Consider the following 21994-nt stretch of genomic DNA (forward strand, 5'->3'; position numbering starts at 1 on the left):
AAGATACTCTTTGTTTATGTGGGCCCCTTCCTACTGTCTCTTTTCTGAGATGTCGTATTGTGATGAGGGCTTAGGGTGGGAGAGGGATAAGAGATGTGAGCTTCATTTTCTCACTTTTTTCCCCATAGCAACAGGAGCAGGACCCCACAAATTTATACATATCAAACCTTCCATTATCAATGGATGAACAAGAACTGGAGGGGATGCTGAAGCCCTTTGGCCAGGTTATCTCTACTCGAATCCTTCGAGATACCAGTGGGACCAGCAGAGGGGTTGGCTTTGCAAGGTGAGGGATATCAAGAATGGGAAATGATGAAGTTAATAAAGAATGTCACTTAGAAGATCACCAAAAAAATCTGTACTCCCTCCCCCAAGGGACAAATTATTGGCCTAAAGTACTTGACAGTGAATCAGAAATTCATTTAATTAGAGGTCACAATACTCAAAAAACCATTTGCTCCCAAATCTTTATCCTTTCTCTACTATTTCTTGCTACTGTAGCATTTGTTCCTTTGATCCAGACCCAAGAAGAATACAATAATTCTATATCTTCTTACAGTTTACTGAATAGTTTCTCATTCTATTATCTCATTTAATCTTTACAACAACCCCACGAAATATAGTAAAACCTTGGTTTGCGAGCATAATTCATTCCAGAAACATGCTTGTAATCCAAAGTTATTGAATATCAATGTGAATTTCTGCATAAGAAATCATGGAAACTCAGATGATTCGTTCTACAACTCAAAAATATTCATATGAAAATTATTACTAAAAATGATTACTATGATAAAAAATATAAAGAAAAATAAATTAACCTGCACTTATCTTTGAAAACCTTCATGGCTGGTGTGAGGGAGACAAGAGAGAGTTGGGTTATTGTGTAGGGCGACTTTCACTAACAGAATCACTGCTATCTGTTGGCTCAGTGGAATCTTTTTCTACATGGCAGCCATAGTATATGCTCACACGGATGTTGACTCCAGTGCAATATTAATAAACTCTTATCATATACTGTATTTAATGTAACTGGCAATAAGGCAGCAGAGGGAAAGGCCTGTATACCTGCAGGCAGCCTGACCTAGAACGAAGCAAAGCATTCCTAAGTTTACTCTTGTGTGGACTGTCCATACAAAAGCAAAGGACTGTCCATAGGTGCTTTGAAGTGACAAAAAATGCACTAGTGCCTGTTGTGGGCATCTTCCAAGGTTCTGAAAAATCACTGATTTCTGCCAAACACCGCGGCCTAAGACTGAGCATTCAAGCATAGAGATGATCACCCACAGTCCCGCAGAAAGAGAGAGAGAGAGAAGAACCATTGGCTCAGTTGTGATCATGTGACATTTGGCGTCACATACAACTTGTATTGTAAGAGATTGCTCATTTATCAAGTTAAAATTTATTAGAAAATGTTTGTTCATCTTGCAGAACATTCACAGAACACGTTACTTGCAATCCAAGGTTTTACTATAAATATTCTCTGTTTTTTTTCAACGTTTTTTTTTTTTTTTTTTTTATTTTTGGGACAGAGAGAGACAGAGCATGAACGGGGGAGGGGCAGAGAGAGAGGGAGACACAGAATCGGAAACAGGCTCCAGGCTCTGAGCCATCAGCCCAGAGCCTGACGCGGGGCTCAAACTCCCGGACCGCGAGATCGTGACCTGGCTGAAGTCGGACGCTCAACCGACTGCGCCACCCAGGCGCCCCAAATATTCTCTGTTTTAAGGAAACCAGGACACCTGGGTGGCTCAGTCAGTTGAGCTTCTAACTCTTGTTGACTCAGGTTATGATCCCAGGATCATGGGATTGAACTCTGTGTTGCACTGTGCACTGGGTGTGGAGCCTGCTTGGGATTCTGTCTTTCCCTCTGTCCTTCATGTGCTTCTGTCCACTCATGTGCTTACTCTCTCTCTCAAAAAAATAAAAATAAAAGGATACTCTAAAAAAAAGCCATTTTATAGATAAGGAAACCGGAGTCCCCAATATAAAGTGATTTGTGCAATGTCCCACAGTGAGTGGTAATCCTTCTGGCTTTAAAATCAGTGGGATGAAGATTTGGTCTACCTTTTCAGTTCTGTTGAGAGACTTAGATCCTAGACCAACTCTGCCGCTAATTGCCCCTGTGATATCAGACCTTTATGTGACTTGGTTTACTCTGTGAAGTGGAGATTGATATAGATGAGTGGTTTTCTTAAGGTATACCCTACAGCTGCGGAGTTCTCCAGGTTGCCTACCTCTTCTGGGCTTAAGTGTCATTTGTAGGGCTTCATAATCTCCTAGCCCACTTAAGAAATGGTGCTGCCTTTATTTTAAGATTTTGTTTAAACGGAGATTCTGTCACTTTTTCTAAAAGTTTGAAAACTATTGGAATAAGTGATCTGAAGTTCCCATTTTGTGTTAAAATATCTTGTCTGATCCAGGAACACTACCTTACTCTGGAGTATTTCAGATCTTGGAAACTCAATCTTGGTAGCACCACCTGCTGGCAATCCCAAGTATAACTAAAAGAGAGTTCCTAGGCTTGAAGTCATCAGACTTTTTTTTTTTTTTTTTTTTTTTTTTTGCTCCCATACTCTTAAAGCAGAGGTTCTCAACCTTTTTCAGTTCATGGCACCTTATGTTGTCTCAGTACTTTGTTTTTTGCTCTAGACCAAAAGAAATACTTGAAGGGGCACCCAGCTGGTTCAGTCAGTAGAGCATGCGACTCTTGATTCTGGGGTTGTATGTTCGAGCCCCACATTGGGGTAGAGTTTATTTAAAAACAAAACAAAAAACAAAAAAACTGAGCAAAAGAAATGCGTAACAGTTCAGTTTATTGAGTAATTTAATGGTCTAAACAACTCAAAAAGTTTTTATGTTAAAAATTTTGTAGCTATTTTGGAGTGCCTGGGCGGGTCAGTCGGTTTTTGCTTGATTTTGGCTCAGGTCATGATCCTGGGATTGTGGGATTCTCTCCCCCACTTGTGCACTCTCTCTAAAATAAAAAAAAAATTTTTAATTAAAAAAATTGTAGCTATTTCAAAAATGCATTAAAAGAGAAAATATTTTTATTTCAATCTTTATACTTACTATACTTACAAATGGGATGTGCATCCGTTGAACACTGCACAACTTCTCAAGCCTTGGAATCAGATTAGACACTTACACCCTTATTTCCTGTTACACACTGGTTTTCTTATGGTATTTGCTTTTGTCGTAGCCACCATTGAAAAACTAGCTTTGTAATAATACAGTATCAAAGGATTGTAGGGTGATCTAATGTTGAAATAGTGACCTGTTTAGAGTTAGTAGTCTATCCAGTATCCAACAGATGTTGCTGTATTTTCTTCAGAAAGTTCAAAAATTCCCTATGTGTGCCTCTGTGAGCTCACTGCAGAGGCACAGGGTACCTCCGAGCCCAGTTTGCAAACTGTGGCTTTGAAGACTTGAAAAACTGAAATCTTTTGCATCTTTCTATGTTACTATCTACATATTTTCTTCATACATTTAGATCTTGCAAAGTATAATTTCCAGCAAATTACAAGTATTGACATTTTAAATAAAACTGTCATGTCATTTATAAATGTATGCAAATATATCTAAATGTCATAGCAATGTGATATACAAAATCATCCTTTTAAAAATATATAGGACATTTCTTTTTTAATAGTTATAACTTTTTTTTTTTAAGTTTATTAATTTTTTTTTTTAGAGAGAGGCGTGCAAATGGGGTAGGGGCAGAGAGATTGAGAGAGAATCCCAAGAAGGCCCCACACTGCCAGGGCAGAGCCCGATGTGGGTCTTGAACTTACGAGATCATGATCTAAGCTCAAGTCAAGAGCCAAACGCTTAACTGACTGAGCCACCCAGGCGCCCCAATAGTCATAACTCTTAGATCATTCTTATTATGATGTTCTTTCTCTTTTAAAAAAAATTTTTTTAGTGTTTTTTATTTATTTTTGAGAGAGAGAGAGAGCACAAGCAGGGGAGGGGCAAAGAGAGAAGGAGACACAGAATCTGAAGCAGGCTCTAGGCTCTGAGCTGTCAGCACAGAGCCCAAAACAGGGCTCGAATTCATGAACTGGGAGATCATGACCTGAGCCTGTCAGATGCTTAACTGACTGAGCCACCCAGGCGCCCCTTTTTTTTTTTTTTTTTTTTTTAATAGACTGATGTGTTTAGGGACTATTTAAATTTTATTTATTTATTTTGACAGGGGACGGGGCAGAGAGAGAGGGGGAGAATCCCAAGCAGGCTCCATGCCGTCAGCATAGAGCCAGATGTGGGGCTCGACTCCACAAACTATGAGGTCATGACCTAAGCCGAGATCAACACACACTTAACCAACTGAGCCACCTAGGCGCCCCCCCCCCCACTTTTCTTGATCTTGTATTTCCATTCCATTTCCTTACAAAATTGTATTCCAGTATAAAATATTTTTATAGTTGAAAGTCTTTTTATGGATCATTCTGTCGTACTTCTCTGTAACTGTTTTTTTGTTTTCATGCTGAGAAACCTGTTCACATAAATAAGTAAATGGGAATAGAAAGAGTTTTGTTAAAATAGGAATTCTTTGAATTCTTATTTATATGCCAATAACCAGTGTGATTGATTTGTCAAAATTGATTTTTTAATGTGTCCGTTAACAACCTACTGAGTTATCCAGCTTGTTGGAAAGAAGAATTAGAAACATCTGACTTACAAAATGATTTAAAAGTCAGGCATCATTGCCTCTTGTGGAGTTTGGGGATGGGTGCAAAATCTGTGGAAAGGGGTGGCTGTGAGAGGGCACTTGACCTTTGGTGGCCACAGGCTCTCCCCAGGCAGACCAGTTTTAGGAAAGAGCTTATGAGGAAGTGGAGGGTCTGAAAACAGTTCTCTTAAAATACCCCATGCCTGCGTAGCCTTCTGGAAGATTAAGGAGTAGAAGTAACCCAACTAAAGACTGCTGCTTTGGAATACCTAGGTTGTGGTTTTTCCCTAAAAGGTTCCATTTAAGACCGTTTTAAAATGACCACCTTCATAGGAATGGTTCATATTTTTAGTGGTTATTGGCATAGAAAATGCAATGAGATTTACTTTAAATATGGAAGGAGGGGAAGATACTGTACCTTGTGTCATATAGACCCTTAGAATTTTTAGAACACACTTAAAAGACATGATCTCATTTGATCTGCAATAGGGTAGGGTGGATATTATCCCTAAAGCAGAAATGAGGAATAGGTCCAGTGGGTTTTTGTGCAGGTCCTAACTCACAGAACTTTGGGTAGTAAACTGGTGCTGGAATCTAGATTTTCTAGTTTCTTACTTGTCGTCTTTCCCCAATAAGACACTTTAACTCAGTAGTTCCCAACATTGTTTCTGTCACTATAGACCATGAACTCTGTCTTCCCTTTCCTCTTACAGTTTTATAAAATCTTAATATTATTAGGAGCTAATTAGACTACAAAAGCAAAAAATAAACATTAGCAAGTTCTTAGCTTGTACAGTTTTATTGGAGTGAAGTTAGGAATTTTGTAATAAAAACTAATGGTGACATGGGGTACCTGGCTGGCTCAGTGGGTAGAGCATGTGATTCTTGATCTCAGGGTCATGAGTTCAAGCCCCACACTAGGCATAGAGCTTATTTTAAAAAAAAAAAAAAAAAAGCAGGGGAGCCTGGGTGGTTCAGTTGGTTAAGTGTTCTACTCTTGATTTTGGATAAGGTCATGATCTCACAGTTTGTGAGATTGAGCCCCACGTTGGGCTCTGTCTGAAAACGTGGAGCCTGCTTGGAATGCCCTCTCTCCCTCTCTCTTTGTCCCTCCTTCAGTTGTATTGTGTATACTCTGTCTCTCTCAAATTAATATTAAAAAATTTTTTAAATAAAAAAATCTGGGTGTCTGGGTGGGTCATTTGGTTAGGTGTCCAGACGTCGGCTCAGGTCATGATCTCATGGTTTATGAGTTTGAGCCTCACATTGGGCCCGCTTCCGTCAGCACAAAGACCGCTTGGGATCCTCTGTCCGCCCCCCTCTCTATGCTCCTCCCCTGCTCACACTTGTTCTCTGTCTCTCAAAAATATACATTAAAAAAAAAGGTTATTCCTAAGAAATAAATAAGTAATAAAATAAAATAAATAATGGTGACAGCCACTATTTATTCTATTCTTGTTTGTGAACCAGACCTAATAGTGGGCCTATCCATCAGTAACTTCTTTGGGATATTCATAGCATGAGGATCTTCATTTTTCCTTTTAGGAGCCCTATACGAGCCAGTTGAGGGAGCTTTTAGATGCTGGGGTTGCCACAGGGTGCCTGGGTGGCTCAGTTGGTTAAGCACCTGACTTCGGCTCACAGCTCTCACAGCTCTTGAGTTTGAGCCCTGCGTCAGGCTCTATGCAGAGCCTAGAGCCTGCTTTGAATTCTGTGTCTCCCTGTCTGTCTGCCTCTTCCCTGCTTGTGCTCTCTCTTTCTTTCTCTCAAAAAATAAACATTTAAAAAAAAGATGCGGTTGCCTCTTCAAGATACCTTGAATTTGTGTGGAGAAAACTGTGTTTCTAGAGTCATAATTTTTGGAGCATTTGTGGGGCTGGGAACTTAGAGCTTTCTCTTTGAATGTAGGGGGAGCACAGATCCTGGAGAAGCTAGAGCCTAACCCCTCTTGTGCTCCTTAGGATGGAGTCCACAGAGAAGTGTGAAGCCATCATCACCCACTTTAATGGAAAATATATTAAGACACCTGCTGGAGTACCAGGTGAGGCATCTGGGAATCAGGCTGAGAGAGCCACAGATTGTTACTTCCAGGGAAGATTCTGGAGGCATTTTGCATGAGTGTGAATGGACTAAGTGAGGTAGGACTCAGCTGCCTGTTTGCTTGCTTTCTTGGCAGCCCCTTCTGATCCCTTGCTTTGCAAATTTGCTGATGGTGGTCCAAAGAAACGACAGAACCAAGGAAAATATGTGCAAAATGGACGGGCCTGGCCAAGGAATGGAGATGTGGTAAGAGGACCTCTGAGGAGACAGGAGTACTAAGGTTATTAAAGTGGAATGGAAATTACCATGGCCTGATTTCTGTGAGTTTAGTGGCAAGCTTGAGAGCTATAGCATGTAACTGAGAGATGGCTGGCTGTTTAACATGATCTTCAGTGTGGGTCTTGAGCGGGATTTTGCAGCCTGCACAACCAGAAAAACTCCAGAACAGCAGTAATGGGACCAGTCCAGACTTTGCTCTAATCTGTTGCATCAAACACATCCTAGTCTTGACATTCTGGGCTTCCTCCTGTTACCACCCAAGGGCTCACAGTATGATTGATCACTGTGTTCTTCCTTTATAGGGTGGTATGGCTTTGACCTATGATCCCACCACAGCTCTTCAGAATGGGTAAGGGTGTTTGCTATCATTGGGCTACCTGAAAATGACAACAGCCTGTCCTGGTACTGGGATGTTTCATCTTGATTTTTATTTATTTATTTTTTTCAACGTTTATTTATTTTTTGGGGGACAGAGAGAGACAGAGCATGAACAGGGGAGGGGCAGAGAGAGAGGGAGACACAGAATCGGAAACAGGCTCCAGGCTCTGAGCCATCAACCCAGAGCCTGACGCGGGGCTCGAACTCACGGACCGCGAGATCGTGACCTGGCTGAAGTCGGACGCTTAACTGACTGCGCCACCCAGGCGCCCCTCATCTTGATTTTTAAACAGCAGTTAGTGGGAAGTGGCTGTGTCTGTTAGTGAGGCCCTTGTGGTTTCCTGTGACTCCTTACTGATGAGGTTCCTTCTTCCAGGTTTTACCCAGCTCCTTATAACATCACCCCCAGCAGGATGCTTGCTCAGTCTGCACTCTCCCCATATCTTCCATCTCCTGTGTCTTCATATCAGGTGTGTTCATGCCCAAAAAAGGGTGTGGTGGTTTTCCGTTATCACTGTGCTTTAGGTAAAGGAATATAAGGCTGGAAACTACTTATTTTTTGGTGTTTCCTTTATGTATATTGCTCACAAATCATTTTAGTTGAAAGCATAACATGTGATCACATTACATATATATAGACTGTTATGGTAGCATCCTCTTACTCTCTGTCTACCACCCCATGAGTAAACCCATATTAATTTCCTTTCCATATATTTCAAAAAATTCCATATTTTTCTTCATGTGATATACACATATGTGTACAGTTTTGGAAGTCATCGTTTAATGTGTATACAGTTTTGGAAGTCATCGTTTATTTTACAGAAATCTGGCCATATTAAATATATTTTTATACTTCTCTCCTCTCACTTAACAGTATCTTAAACCAGTGATTCTCAAAAGTGTGGTCCCTAGACCAGTATAATTACCTGAGAATTTTAAAAAACATAAATTCCTGGGTTCCACCCCATATCTGCTGAATTAGAAACTCTGGGGATGAGTCCCAGCAATCTGTCACCATACAAAGTTATTATAGTATTATCAACTGTATTCCCTATGCTGTACTTTTCATATCTGTGACTCACTTCTTACCTGGTAGTCTGTAGCTCATAATCCCTTCCACCTATTTCGTCCATCTTCACCCCACCCCTCCACCCCCCTGGAAAGCTAAATTTTTAACAAGCTCTACATGTGATTCTAATGTAGTTAATGTTGAGGTTCTTTATTTTAATTATTTCTTTTTTTAAATAGTTGCATTATATTTCATGCTGCAGATATACCAGATTTCTTCAACTCTATCTTGGTGAAGGGTATTCACTTGGATTTGAGTTTTTCTGGTACAAATAACACTCAATCCATGTATTATTCAACCTAGCAGGCACATTCCTTGGACTCTAGCTCCCAGAAATAAAACCACTCATAAGTAAAGACCCCTATGGCTACATCCTTAAGTTTGAGTACTTTTATTTCTGGGGACTAGAGTCCAAGGAGCATGATTGCTAGGTTGAATAATATATGGACTTTCAGGGTTCTTTTTGTTTTTAATACGTATTTTTAAAGTTTATTTATTTTGAGAGAGAGGAAGAGAGCGCATGTGCATGTGAGCAGAAGAGGGACAGAGAAAGGGAGAGACAGAGAATCCCAAGCAGGCTCTGCACTGTCAGCACAGGAGCCGAACACAGTTGGGGGGGTGGGGGGAGATACAGTCTTAGGAAAAGTGGGATCATGCATGCCTTGAACTGCAACCAAAGATCTGGTGCTTGACGGACTGAGCCACCCAGGCGCCCTTGGACTTTCAGTTTTATAGATGTTGCCAGATTGCTTTCCATAAAGGCTTTCCAAATTGCTTTCCATAATGTTTCAGTTCACATTATGGGAGTGAACTGAAACAATGTATGGGAGTGCCCATTTCCCTCCAGCCGTAAGTGACATTGCTCTTTTTAAGTTTTTCCTGTTTTGATAGGTGTGAAGTGCATTGTTGCTTTAAATTTTTTTTTTTATGTTTATTTTTGAGACAGAAATGGAGCATGAGCGGGGGAGGGGCAGAGAGAGAGGGAGACACAGAATCTGAACAGGCTCCAGGCACAGAGCCTGACATGGGGTTCGAACCCACCAACTGTTAGATCATGACCTGAGCTGAAGTCAGAAGGGATGCTTAACCAACTGAGCCACCCAGGCACCCCTGCATTATTATTTAATTTGCACTTCCCTGACTATAGCTGAGTTTAAGCGTTTTTTGTTCGTTTTTTTTTTTGCATTTATCATATTTTGATTTGCTCTTCATATGCTTGGCCCATTTTTTTTGTTTGGTTATTCCTTTCCCATCAACTTATAAAAAACTTATTTGTATATTATTTAAGTATTAATCCTCTGGTTATCTCTCTTACAAATATTTTTTTCCAAATTTATTTTTGTCCATTGACTTTGTGTTGTGGTCCTCAGTCTTGAACTGTAAATCTGAATCACTTTGAGAGCTTATCAAACTTAAATTACTGGGCACCACACAAAGAATTTCCAATTCAATACATCTAGGGTAGGAGGCAAGAATTTTTTTTTAATTATTATTTTTTTAAATGTTTATATTTGGGAGAAAGAGAGCATGAGTGGGGGAAGGGCAAAGAGAGAGGGAGACACAGAATCCAAAGCAGACTCCAGGCTCCGAGCTGTCAGCACAGAGCTCAACGCGGGGCTCAAACTCATGAACCATTATGACCTAAGCTGAAGTTGGACGCTTAACCAACTGAGCCACCCAGGTGCCCCTTCCAAGATTTATTTTGATTGTTTTACATTTAAATATGTAATCATCAGGAAGTTATTTTTTTAATATATATATTTTAAAGTTTATTTTGTGAGAGAGAGTGTGAGCAGGGGAAGGGCAGAGAGAGAGAGGGAGAGAGAGAATCCCAAGAAGGCTCTGTGCTGACAGTGCAGGGCTTGAATTCATAAACTGTGAGATCATGGCCTGAGCCGAAATCAAGAGACTTGGACGCTTAACCAACTGAGCCACCCAGGCGCCCCCAGGAATTTATTTTTGTATATGGTAGCAGATAGGGATTTTTTTTTTAATGTTTATTTTTGAGAGAGAGTGCGTGTATGCCCTCGTGAGCTGGGGAGGGGCAGAGAGCAAAGGAGAGAGAGAATCCTAAGCAGGCTCTGAGTTGTCAGTGCAGAGCTCAGACTCATGGGGCTTGATCTCATGAACCATGAGATCATGACCTGAGCCAAAATCAGGAGTTGTTGCTTAATTGACTGAGCCACCCAGGTACCCCTAAAGATTTTATAAGTAATCTCTGCATTCAACACAGGGGCTCAACCTCACAACCCTGAGATCAAGAGTCACACAGTCCACTGACTGGGCCAGCCACGTACCCCACCAGATAGGGATTTTATGGAATTCTTTCAGAATGTTAACGAGTTGTCCTAGCACCAGATTATTATATCATCATATTTGAATTAATGTATTATTAACATGGTGAATTAAATTAAAAATTAATGGTGGGGCCCCTGGGTGGCTCAGTCAGTTAAGCATCTGACTGCAGCTCAGGTCATGATCTCACAGTTTGCAAGCCCTGCATCAGACTTTGTGCTGACAGCTCGGAGCCTGGAGCCTGCTTCAGATTCTGTGTCTCCCTCTCTCTCAACCTCCCCCACTTGCACTCTGTCTCTCTTTCAAAAATAAAACATTAAAAAAAATTTTTTTAGGGGCGCCTGGGTGGTGCAGTCGGTTAAGCGTCCGACTTCAGCCAGGTCACGATCTCGCGGTCTGGGAGTTCGAGCCCCGCGTCAGGCTCTGGGCTGATGGCTCAGAGCCTGGAGCCTGTTTCCGATTCTGTGTCTCCCTCTCTCTCTGCCCCTCCCCCGTTCATGCTGTGTCTCTCTCTGTCCCAAAAATAAATAAACGTTGAAAAAAAAATTTTTTTTTTTAAATTTTTTTTATTAAAAATGGTGAATTAAATTGTCACCTTTGTCATATAATAAATATTGGGGTTTGTTTCTGTATCCTTTATCCTCTTTCAGTGCTCATTGTGTCTGTTCTTACTCCAGTGATGCGTTGACTTGATCACAGTGGCTTTCATAATATGGTCCAATATAAGACAAACCTGTTCCAAATTTTTCAGTCTTTTTGCTATTTTTGGCATTTACTCTTCTGTATAAAGTTTATGATTGATCATTTTACCTAATTTTTGGAAAACTGATAATTTTTTTTTTAATTTTTTTTTTAACGTTTATTTATTTTTGAGACAGAGACAGAGCATGAACAGGGGAGGGGCAGAGAGAGAGGGAGGCACAGAATCTGAAACAGGCTCCAGGCTCTGAGCGGTCAGCACAGAGCCCGACGCGGGGCTCGAACTCACGGACTGAACCGAAGTCGGACGCTTAACCGACCAAGCCACCCAGGCGCCCCGGAAAACTGATAATTTTAATTAGAATTACATTAAATTGATTAGTTTAAGAGAACTGACTTTTTTTTTTGAGAATTGACTTTTTAAAAAGTATTCCCTCCACCCAAGATTTGGTATTTCTTTTCATGTTTTTAAATCTCTTTTTATGTCCGTCAGCAAGGTTTTCGTGTTGTTTACATAGGTCTTATACTTTTCTTGTTGAATATATTCCTAAGTGTTCCATAGTTTTTATAAGCATTTCTAGATACTTCTGGATACACTGAAGAAAAGCTATTGGTTTATGTTCATCTATCTTGTATGCAGCTACCATGCTAAATACTACTACTAGCATTTTTTTTTTACTGAGTCTTTTAAGTTTTCTAGGTATATAGTTATATCATCAGTGCAAAATCATAGCTTTCTCTTTCTTTCCAATTTTATGCCATTGTGTTCTTATCTAATTGTAACCTGTTTGACCCTACTGTAAACTACTATTTTCATAAATGCAGGGGTTTTAATATTTCTTTGTTTAGGTTAATGTTAACAGCTAGGTTTTGGTAATAGCTTTCAATATATGTATGTAGTTTCTAGTCTCTATTTCACTTTTTGGTGTTTTTTTTTGGTTTGTTTTTTATAAATTGCTGCTGGATTTTATCAAATGCCTTTTCAGCATCTCATACTATGGGTTTCTCCTTCAATTTTGACTTTTGTTTAGAGTATCTGATGTTGAACAATCCTTATATTTATGGGGTAAACCTACTTGTTTATTGTGATGCATTTCTAGTTTCTCATTGCTAATTTTTTTTCCGTTTTAAAATTGAGATATACTTCATATGCCATAAAGTTCACCCACTAAAATCAAAACCACACTCAGATATCACCTTACGCCAGTCAGAGTGGCTAAAATGAACAAATCAGGAGACTATAGATGCTGGCCAGGATGTGGAGAAACGGGAACCCTCTTGCACTCTTGGTGGGAATGCAAACTGGTGCATTTTGTTCTGGAAAACAGTGTGGAGGTTCCTCAAAAAATTAAAAATAGACCTACCCTATGACCCAGCAATAGCACTGCTAGGAATTTACCCAAGGGATACAGGAGTACTGATGCATAGGAACACTTGTACCCCAATGTTTAGAGCAGCACTCTCAACAATAGCCAAATTATGGAAAGAGCCTAAATGTCCATCAACTGATGAATGGATAAAGAAATTGTGGTTTATATACACAATGGAATACTGCGTGGCAGTGAGAAAGAATGAAATGTGGCCTTTTGTAGCAACGTGGATGGAACTGGAGAGTGTTAAGTGAAATAAGTCATACAGAGAAAGACAGATACCATATGTTTTCACTCTTATGTGGATCCTGAGAAACTTAACAGAAGTCTATGGGGGAGGGGAAGAAAAAAAAAAGAGGTTAGAGAGGGAGAGAGCCAAAGCATAAGAGACTCTTAAAAACTGAGAACAAACTGAGGGTTGATGGGGGGTGGGAGGGAGGGGAGGGTGGGTGATGGGTATTGAGGAGGGCACCTTTTGGGATGAGCACTGGGTGTTGTATGGAAACCAATTTGACAATAAATTTCATATTTAAGAAAATTTTAAAAAATAAAAATAAATTCACCCACTTAAAGTAGACAAGTCTGTAATTTCTAGCATATTTTGCAAAGTTATGCAAGTATCACCACTGTCTAATTCCAGAATATTTTTATCACCTCAGAAAGAGACTCTGTACCCATTAGTAGTCACTGCCCATTCTCCCTCACCCTCACCCCCTGGCAACCACTAATATACTTTCTATGGGTATAGATTTGTTGACTGTGGATACTTCATATAATTGGAAGCATACAGGGCTCTTGGGTGGCTGGATCGGTTGAGCCTCCGACTTTGGCTTGGATCATGATCTCACAGTTCATGGGTCCGAGCCCCATGCCGGGTTCTGTGTTGACAGCTCAGAGCCTGGAGCCTGCTTCGGATTCTGTGTCTCCCTCTCTGCCCCTCTCCACTCGTGCTCTGTCTCTTTCTCTCAAAAATAAAACATTAAAAAAATTTAAAAAAATAAATGGAAGCATACAGTATATGTCTTTTGTGTCAAGCTTCTTTCACTTAGCATGCTCTCAAGGTTTAACGTGTTGTAGCATATAGTGGCACTTGGTTCTTTTTTATGACTGAATCAGTCACATTCCTTTGTGGGACTATACCACATTTTGCTATTCACTTATCAGTTGATGTCTCTTTGAGTTGTTTCTGCCTTTTGGGTATTGTGAATAATACTGCTTTGAACGTTTGTGTACAATTATTGTGTCAACACATGTTTTAGTTTCTCTTGGGTATATACCTCCAAGTGAACTTGCTGGGTTACATAGGAACTCTGTGTTTAATTTTTTGAGCAGTTGCCAAACTGTTTTCCAAAGCTGCTGTACCATTTTACATTCCTGCCCGCAGTATATGACACTTGTTATCCTCTCCCTTTAATTACAGCCATCCTAGTGCGTATGAAGTTGTGTCTCATCGTGGTTTTGATTTGCATTTCCCTAGTGACGAATGATGTTGAACCTCTTTCATGTGCTTATTGGCCATTTGTGAATCTTCTTAGAGAAGTATCTATTCCTATCCTTCGCCCATTTTTAAATTGGGTTATTTGTTGACATGTAAGAGTTGCTAATATATTTTATAAAGAGTTTGTTCTTAATGTTTCTATGTTGTGAGGGGGCATTCCAACTTTTTTGGGGTTTTGCTGAAACCAAACTATCAGATCACTGGGAGAAACAGTGGTTTATAGGCAGTTAATGTGTTTGTCTGTTTATTTTGTTTGCATTAGAGAGTAACTCAGACATCTCCTGTACAAGTACCTAACCCATCTTGGATGCACCACCAGTCATACCTCATGCAGCCTTCAGTGAGTGTTCAGAAGTGGGCAGAAGCCAAAGAGGCAATTTGATGTAAAGAAAAACAATGGGAAAAACAATGTAAAGAAAAACAATGTGGGTGTGAGTTCTGGCTTAGAACAAACTCAGAGTTTGTTATTCCGAGACAAGGACTCCTCCACGCCAATGAGCAGAGCTCCTGTTTCTGTTGTACAGCTGGGTTACTACTCACGTGTTGTTTCCCAGGAATTTTAAATGTCTGCCTTCAGTGGTCCTGATAGATGTGAATCACTAACCCTGTCCTTTGGTGCTGCCTCTAGGGTTCAGTTCTGACACCAGGGATGGATCACCCCATTTCTCTCCAGCCTGCCTCCATGATGGGACCTATTACCCAGCAGTTGGGCCACCTCTCCCTCAGCAGTACAGGCACGGTAAAGCAGGACATTTCTGATTTTCAACTCATACTGAGCAAGGGGTCCCTGTGTGATACTCTTCAGCATAAATACTTGTGAATGAGGGCGGCGGTTACTTCGGCATCAGTGAAGGCACACTCAGATGAGGAGAGAAACAGAATACGGCCGTTCTGTTCCCCAGTTCACTCCTTTTAACTGATTCCTACTCGGAAAACTAAACAAATAGTGCTTCTGTCTACATAGCAGTTTCTCCAGGAGCTCATACACATGTCCTTAGAAATCCTTACGAAAATCATAGAAAGAAGAATGCATGAAGCTCTTGAAGTTTCTCGTAGGTCGGCTGCATTCTGGCTTGCACAGGAGAGCTTCAAGGCTGTGTGATGAGCAAAAGCAGAAGGCAGGAAAGATCAGGAAAGGAAGGCATGGAGGTGGACGTCTCTCTAAGCCAGTGCACTTTAGAACCACCTGAAGTGCTCTTGAAAAAGACAATTAGATTAGACTCTCTGGGGATGGAACATAGGCATCAGTGGTTTTTAAAGCTTCCCAGGGACTTTAAATGTAGCCAAAGAGCCCATCTCTGAGCCTGTTGCTGGTTTTCACTCTAGTACATGCCGACGGCTGCTGCTATGCAAGGAGCGTACATCTCCCAGTACACGCCTGTGCCGCCGTCCAGTGTCTCAGCTGAGGTAAGAGCTTTCTCATCTCTTTGGATTGAGGATAGGACAACAAACAGGCAGACTTTCACCTGATCAAGATCTTCCTCTAACAGTGATGCTGGTTCTGTGTTCCCAGTCAGCTGGTAGGTATGTGAGTGAATGTAGGAAATAAAGACTTCGTCTGTGTCCTTGAATGAGGCCCTTCCTCACATTGAACAGACAGTGGTTAATGCTGCTCATACTGAGTAGTGTCTTGGGAAGAAGACAGAGTGCTCTAATCGTTGAGGAGGTGATGCTGTGTGCGCATGTGTGCGTGTGCTCTCACGGGTGTGCAGAAGGGGGGGGGGTCTGGGTGGGTTCTAGTTAGGCTACTTTAGTGGGAAGTCACCAAAGGAATGTGTAAGGTGACCCTCCTACCTTGGCTGTGGTGCAGGAGAGTGGCGGCCAGCAAAATCAGGTGACGGTGGATGCTCCCTCAGATCATGGGGTCTACTCTTTCCAGTTCAACAAGTAACAGCGGTAAGAACCATAGGTTCTCATGTCTGTCATCCTCCTCCCTCCCCTCTCTGGCTTCTGCCTCCTTTAGGATCCCCCTCCCCGTCTGTGGTGAGTACAGGCCTACCTCTTTTTTGTGTGTTTTACTTTATTGAGCTTTGCAGATATTACATCTTTTTTTTTTTTTTTTTACAAATTGAAGTTTTATGGCAACCTTGCTTTGAGCAAGTCTGTCAGCACCATTTTTCCAACAGCATTTACTCACTTCGTGTCTCTGTGTCACATTTTGGTAATTCCAAAATATTTCAAATTTTTTATACATTTGTTATGGTGATCTGTGATCAGTAATTATGACTTTCTGAAAGTTCAGGTGATGGTTAGCATTTTTAGCGATAAAGTACTTTGAAATTTAGGTATGCTTATTTTTTTTAGGCATAATGCTATTGCACACCTAATAGACTACAGTATAATGTAAACATAGTTTCTGTATGCGCTGGGAAACCAAAAATTTCATTTGAACTTGCTTTATTGCGATACTTGCTTTATTGCAGTGGTCTGGAACCGAACTGCAATCTCTCTAAGGCATGCCTGTGCAAACGAATTCTTGGCGATGCTGATGCTCCCAGACTCCAGAGGGCCAACCAGGAATACAGACCATCTGTGGGTCCTGCTAACGACTAACACGCGGTCATCGTTTTTCACTGGCGGGGCCCTGGAAAGAGAAATCTACGCACTCCCTAGCCTCTGCTTATTCCTCCATTCCTGATGGAGCCTGGGGGAGCCGTCACTTTTTGTGTGTGCTTCAGCCAAGGAGATCAAAAGAACTGTTTTTCTTTTTTTTGCAAAGAAAGTTTTCTATTTTGTTTTCAACTGCAATATACTCTTTCCATATCCCAAAGAGACAGAGTGCCTGGAGCTTCTTCTCATCTTTACGCAAAACAGTGTTTGATGTGTTGGGCTTCTCTGGGGAGGCTTTAAAAATTTTTGTCATTTCTTTTTTTAAAAAAAGGGAAAAAAAGGTGTGAAAGAAAGAAAGATGCAGAAGTCCTACTGTGGACCCTCACACAGATTTTAGTTATGGGCTTATTTTGGTGTGTGTAGAAGAATATACAGACTTCAGAAGTTTCATTTTGTAAAGTCTTAGTTCATACATCCCGTCTCTTCTTCACACATTTTATGCCTTCTTTCTCTCATCCAGACTGTTCTTTTTCTCTTTTCATACAGCAGAGACTGCCCACTTTGCCTTTTTACAGTTTTTAATTTTGTGAATTTCTTTTTTGAATGAAATTTTGCGTGGACTTTTTAGAGGCCTGGGCAAGGGACAAGGTAGAACACTAAGCAGGCCGTGGAAGCAGCTTGTCCTCCCTCTGCCTTGCTGCATCCTCACAACCTTGGAAGAAAGACCAGACTTTGCCTTCAGGAAAGAGAGATGTGATGCAGGCTTGTTAAACAGACAGTCCCACAGTCTTTGGAAGCCATCCTTGAGCCAAATTTGGATGAAGACTAGGTCTTTCCTGGAAAGTTCCAAAAGGGTGGACTTTCTGACTTCTGACTGATTCTTCAGATCACTGAGATCAACACCGTGTGAGGAAGTGTCTCTTCTCCAGCGACAGGTTTACAGGAATACCAGCTTTCCTGTTTTCCTGAAGGATCTTCTTTTTGGCCTGGGGTCTCTGTCCTGTCTTCCTATCACACATTGCTGTACTCAGATGAGCCTTTGCAACTGTGACCTTGTTGAATCGACTTGGGCTTTTTCCCCACTGTGGAAGATCATCTGCTTTATCTAGACCAGTAGTTCTGGTCTAGATGAAAAAACCAAGAAGGTGGTTTTGTCCCCTAGAGGCCACTTGGAAATCTCTGGAAATCTCTTGCCTGGGGCTGGGGGCTGTGTGCTCTTGGCATCCAGTGGCCAGAGACCAAGGGTGCTGCTAAAATATCTTACAGTGCACAGGACAGCCCCAGCTCCCCCAGCAAAGAATTATTTGGCTCCAAATGTTGGTAGTGCCAAGGTTGAGAAACCTCATTGTGGACAGTGTTGTTACTGCCTCCTGTAACAGAGGACTTGGTAAGTTCCCACCCTAACCCTGGCTACACAGTGTCCTTTGACACTCAGTGTAACTAGTTGAGAGGGACGGAACTAGGGTCCTTGAATTTTCCCCAGGCCTTGACCTCGGACACCTCTGCGTGCAGTGAGAGCTGCCCTCGAGAGGCACGTGCACACACACGTTCAGCGGGATCCAGGTATGGGGACCGCTCTGTGTTGTGCACTGTGCAGGGTGGGAAGGACAAAGCTCTCTGTAACTGCTCTACCCTCGTGTGTGTTTGGATCCCTTTTCCAGGGAACCGGAATATCAACAATAAATTTCCTTCTTGTGGAAGGACAACGGGGAGCTAGGACAGAAAAGGGCAATAAATCCCATCTCATTACTTACAAGGTTGGAATCCTTTAAAATCTATACTTTGCTCTTTAACTCCATCTCCTATGCGAGCCCGGACTCTGTGACATGGAGACAAAGAGGAGAAGGCCTTCGCGCATCCCCTCGAAGTAAGATCCTGTGACTGTCCTCTCCCAGCCACTACCTTGCGCACCGTGAGTTGTGCTCCCCTTCACTGCAAGGTCAGGTGCTTTTCACCAGTCCGTGAGACAGAAAGCCAAGCCGAATGATAGAGAATGGAGAGATGGATGGGTGTTTGGTAGGCTGGCCGTTGGGAGAGGAAGGGGATGATGCGGATGGAAAAGAAGCTGTGGTGTCAATTCTTGTACATAGAGTTTGGACCCAGCTTCCCCATCCCACCCCTCCCCCATCCCAGAAGTGAGTCTTTGTGCTCTCTGCCCCTCGACTGCCATTTTGTACAGCCCTGCAGGCAGGGGAGGTGGACGGCTTGGGTCATGTATAAAATGTAAAGGACATAATTGCCACTATTAATTTTCTCATAAGTAAGTCCCACCTCAGGAAGGGCTTATCCCTTGTAAAACAGCCCCAAACCCAGTAACTTTCTAGAAGGGTTTGGCCGACTGGGCAAGTAGCTCTTGTTTCTGAGTCTCCAAGTATGCCATAGATTTCTTATAAGTGGACTTGAAGAGGAGAAAAGAAATCCACAATCCTGTTCATTTGATTGATAATTTGGAGGCGCCTTGCTATACCCAGGAGCTTTAGTGCAGCAGGGGCCTTTCAGGTATAGAAACTGTTGTTCATGCAACTGTTGCCTCTCCTCCGCCCTCCCAGACTTTTTTTTTTTAACTTAAAAAAAATTTTTTCCCCAGAACTCTTGATAGTATTTTCTGTGTTGTTGTTGTTTTTTAATGTTTAAAAGGCGAGGGTTGTGCTTGTTTTAAATAATGAAGTTACCTTTTGTGTATTTGATTGATGTGAATCTACATAATGGGTTCTGTTGAGTGTTTCTGGTTTGGGCCGGTTGGAGCATGGGAAGTGGTGGGAGCCTGAAGTTATTTCTGTAGTAGTTAATGGCACTGTGGAATTTTAGTGTTTGGGTTATGCTCCTGTTTTCCCCCTAGTTGTTAGTTCATTTCTAACAGTCAGTTGCTAACATGGGTGAGTGATCGGAGAAAGGGGAGAATGAGGGATGCTTTTTCTCTCATGAAATAGCCTGTTAGTGGCAGCAGTGGCAGGGGACTTGTAGGAGGGCCTTCAAGCTCACAGCCTCAGGCCGGGCTAAAGTCTTTAAACACTGTGCCTAGTATTTTCCGAATTGTCTTCACAAGAGCCAAGATCATACTGTCTGCATGTCACATCTCACCCCCACTCATTACAGATGCTTGTAACATTCTGAAAATATTTTGTGCTTTTCTGTTTTTGGTCAAATAGAATACATCAGAGTCCCTTCTTCAGATGATATAATCCTTTTACTAGGCTCAGAGCCTGCCTGTCCTATCTCACATCAGTGTTCCTACTGTTCCTTTCACCCTCTGGGGTGATATTCAAACCCTAGGCTGATTAGACTTTTTGGAGGAGGGTGTGGGTAGAGGGTACGGAAGATGTGGGAATGATAGGGAGAGATGTTATTTTTTAAGACTGTTTTAAACCAAAGAGTTTGGAGAGCTGCCCAGCCTGGAAGCCTGGTGGCTCTGAAGAGGCAACAGCCATTGTCAGTAATAGATAGGCAGGGGTGGAGGACATTACGTTCGTCGAGGGTGAAGACTAGACGTGCTGCTCTACCAACCATTCCTGGGTTGGGCCACCTCAGCCTAGCTCCATTCCTCTTCCTTTCTTAACCTGGTCGGTGAGTTCATTCACCCCCTTGATGCCTGCAGTGCTCATTCCTTGCTGCTTCAGTGTCCTCCTAAGTATGGGTTGCCACTTTGCACCACATAGGTGCTTGAGAGGCCCAGCTGGGATGGGATGTTGCGGGCATCGTGGATGATTTAATCTTTTTTTTGGAAGGGTGGAGAGTGGAGGGTGGAATTTCCTCCCTGCTCTGTTGTGCACATGCTCCACCTTCTGGGAGAGCAGGAGAACTGCACTCATGAAGGGCGACTGAGTTTCTTAACCAGTAGTAAGAAACTTGGGTCAATGATCAGGTCTCAACTTGTCCCCAGGCCCTGTTAAACTAGCTTCAGAGAAGGGGGTTGTGAAGCTCGTATGTAAGGGCTAGGTGTTCAACTTGTGCCTGGCCACACCGATTCCTCTTTAAACCAATTACTCCGTTTTGGTGCTTAGCTACATTTTAGGTCCTTCCAGGCATTAGCAGAGCCTTATTTACTCAGCTTTTGTTAACCACTTTCTTTTGTAAGGAGGGTCTTCCTTCAGCCACTAAGGCCAGCCTGTGAGTTGTGTCACCCTTCTGATCTTTGCTGACCTTGCCAGGGGTGCTTCCCACAGGGCTGCAGTCATGACAGGTGCCCTCGTGCCCATTACCATTGCTCTTTCTCCCTGCCACATCCACTCCATGTACCAGAACTTCCTTGTCCTTGTTACACATCTACCTCACAATTTCAGTTAAACAAGGGCATAGGCACCTGGTTTGCCTCTGTACTCTGTCCTTCCCTTCATGAGCTGGAGGCTAGAAAGGGTTCATGATCAAATGCAATAATTTCTATTTCTGAAATGTCTCCTTTGGGATTTTTAGCTCATTAATCACCCTGGAATAGTGTGCACTCTTCAGTTAGATCTCATTGTGATAGGCTCGGGGAGCGGGGACAGGCCATGTAATGACTGCCTAGGATGTTAATTAATGCTTGGGAGCCACTCCCAGAACCACCACCATTGGTGCACATCTCAGAACTTGAGGATTGAGGGAGTTGACCAGTGTGGCTGCTGTATAGCCAAGAAGGGTTAACAAGTATCAAAAAGGGAATTTGATTTTTATGGTGCTGGAAGCTGGTGTTCCTGTACCTTGTATCTTTAGAGGGTTCACCAAAATAAAACTTCCAGACTGGAGGGTGGGAAGATTTCCCAGCCTGAGTAAAGGTCCTCACTCCTTTATGGTGTCCCTATCCCATTTTTTTGTGAGTGGTGCTTTCTTGCATGCACTCGTCATCTTGGACAGAAGTTTAATTTATACTCAAATACATTTTGTACATTTTTTCCTTTATCCGGAAGCTTCTAGTTTTATACTCTTTTCGTGTCTATGCCAGTACCACCTACCTTTTAGCTTATTTTTCCTTTTTGACCCTTGGTATTTTCATGTTCCTTCCCCACAATTTGGTAGAGCTTCATTTTGTCTTTCAACTTTTGTTATGAAATAAAACACAAAAGTCTACCTCCTGGTGTTTTATCCATGGGGGGAAGTTGGGAGGTTGGTGATGGGACCGTATCTGCTACTGTGGGAACACAAGTGGCAGCTTAGGAAGCCAAGGCGGC

General features: G+C 42.1%; 1 protein-coding gene across 2 annotated transcripts in view; it reads left to right on the forward strand.

The window, feature by feature from the left end:
- RBMS2 (RNA binding motif single stranded interacting protein 2) overlaps positions 1-21893 on the forward strand; it is a 73676-nt gene extending 51783 nt beyond the window's left edge. For both annotated transcript variants that reach the window (XM_043564486.1, XM_043564485.1), the window contains 10 exons: positions 129-286; positions 6634-6713; positions 6849-6958; positions 7294-7340; positions 7746-7839; positions 14563-14640; positions 14929-15039; positions 15627-15707; positions 16111-16196; positions 16724-21893. In XM_043564486.1, coding sequence (XP_043420421.1) covers positions 129-286; positions 6634-6713; positions 6849-6958; positions 7294-7340; positions 7746-7839; positions 14563-14640; positions 14929-15039; positions 15627-15707; positions 16111-16191 — 840 coding nt within the window. In that variant the 3' untranslated portion in view covers positions 16192-16196; positions 16724-21893. The remainder of the gene's footprint in view (positions 1-128; positions 287-6633; positions 6714-6848; positions 6959-7293; positions 7341-7745; positions 7840-14562; positions 14641-14928; positions 15040-15626; positions 15708-16110; positions 16197-16723) is intronic.
- The last annotated feature ends 101 nt before the right edge of the window (positions 21894-21994 follow it).

This window comes from Prionailurus bengalensis, chromosome B4 (assembly GCF_016509475.1).
Source record: "Prionailurus bengalensis isolate Pbe53 chromosome B4, Fcat_Pben_1.1_paternal_pri, whole genome shotgun sequence".
Classification (NCBI taxonomy): domain Eukaryota; kingdom Metazoa; phylum Chordata; class Mammalia; order Carnivora; family Felidae; genus Prionailurus; species Prionailurus bengalensis.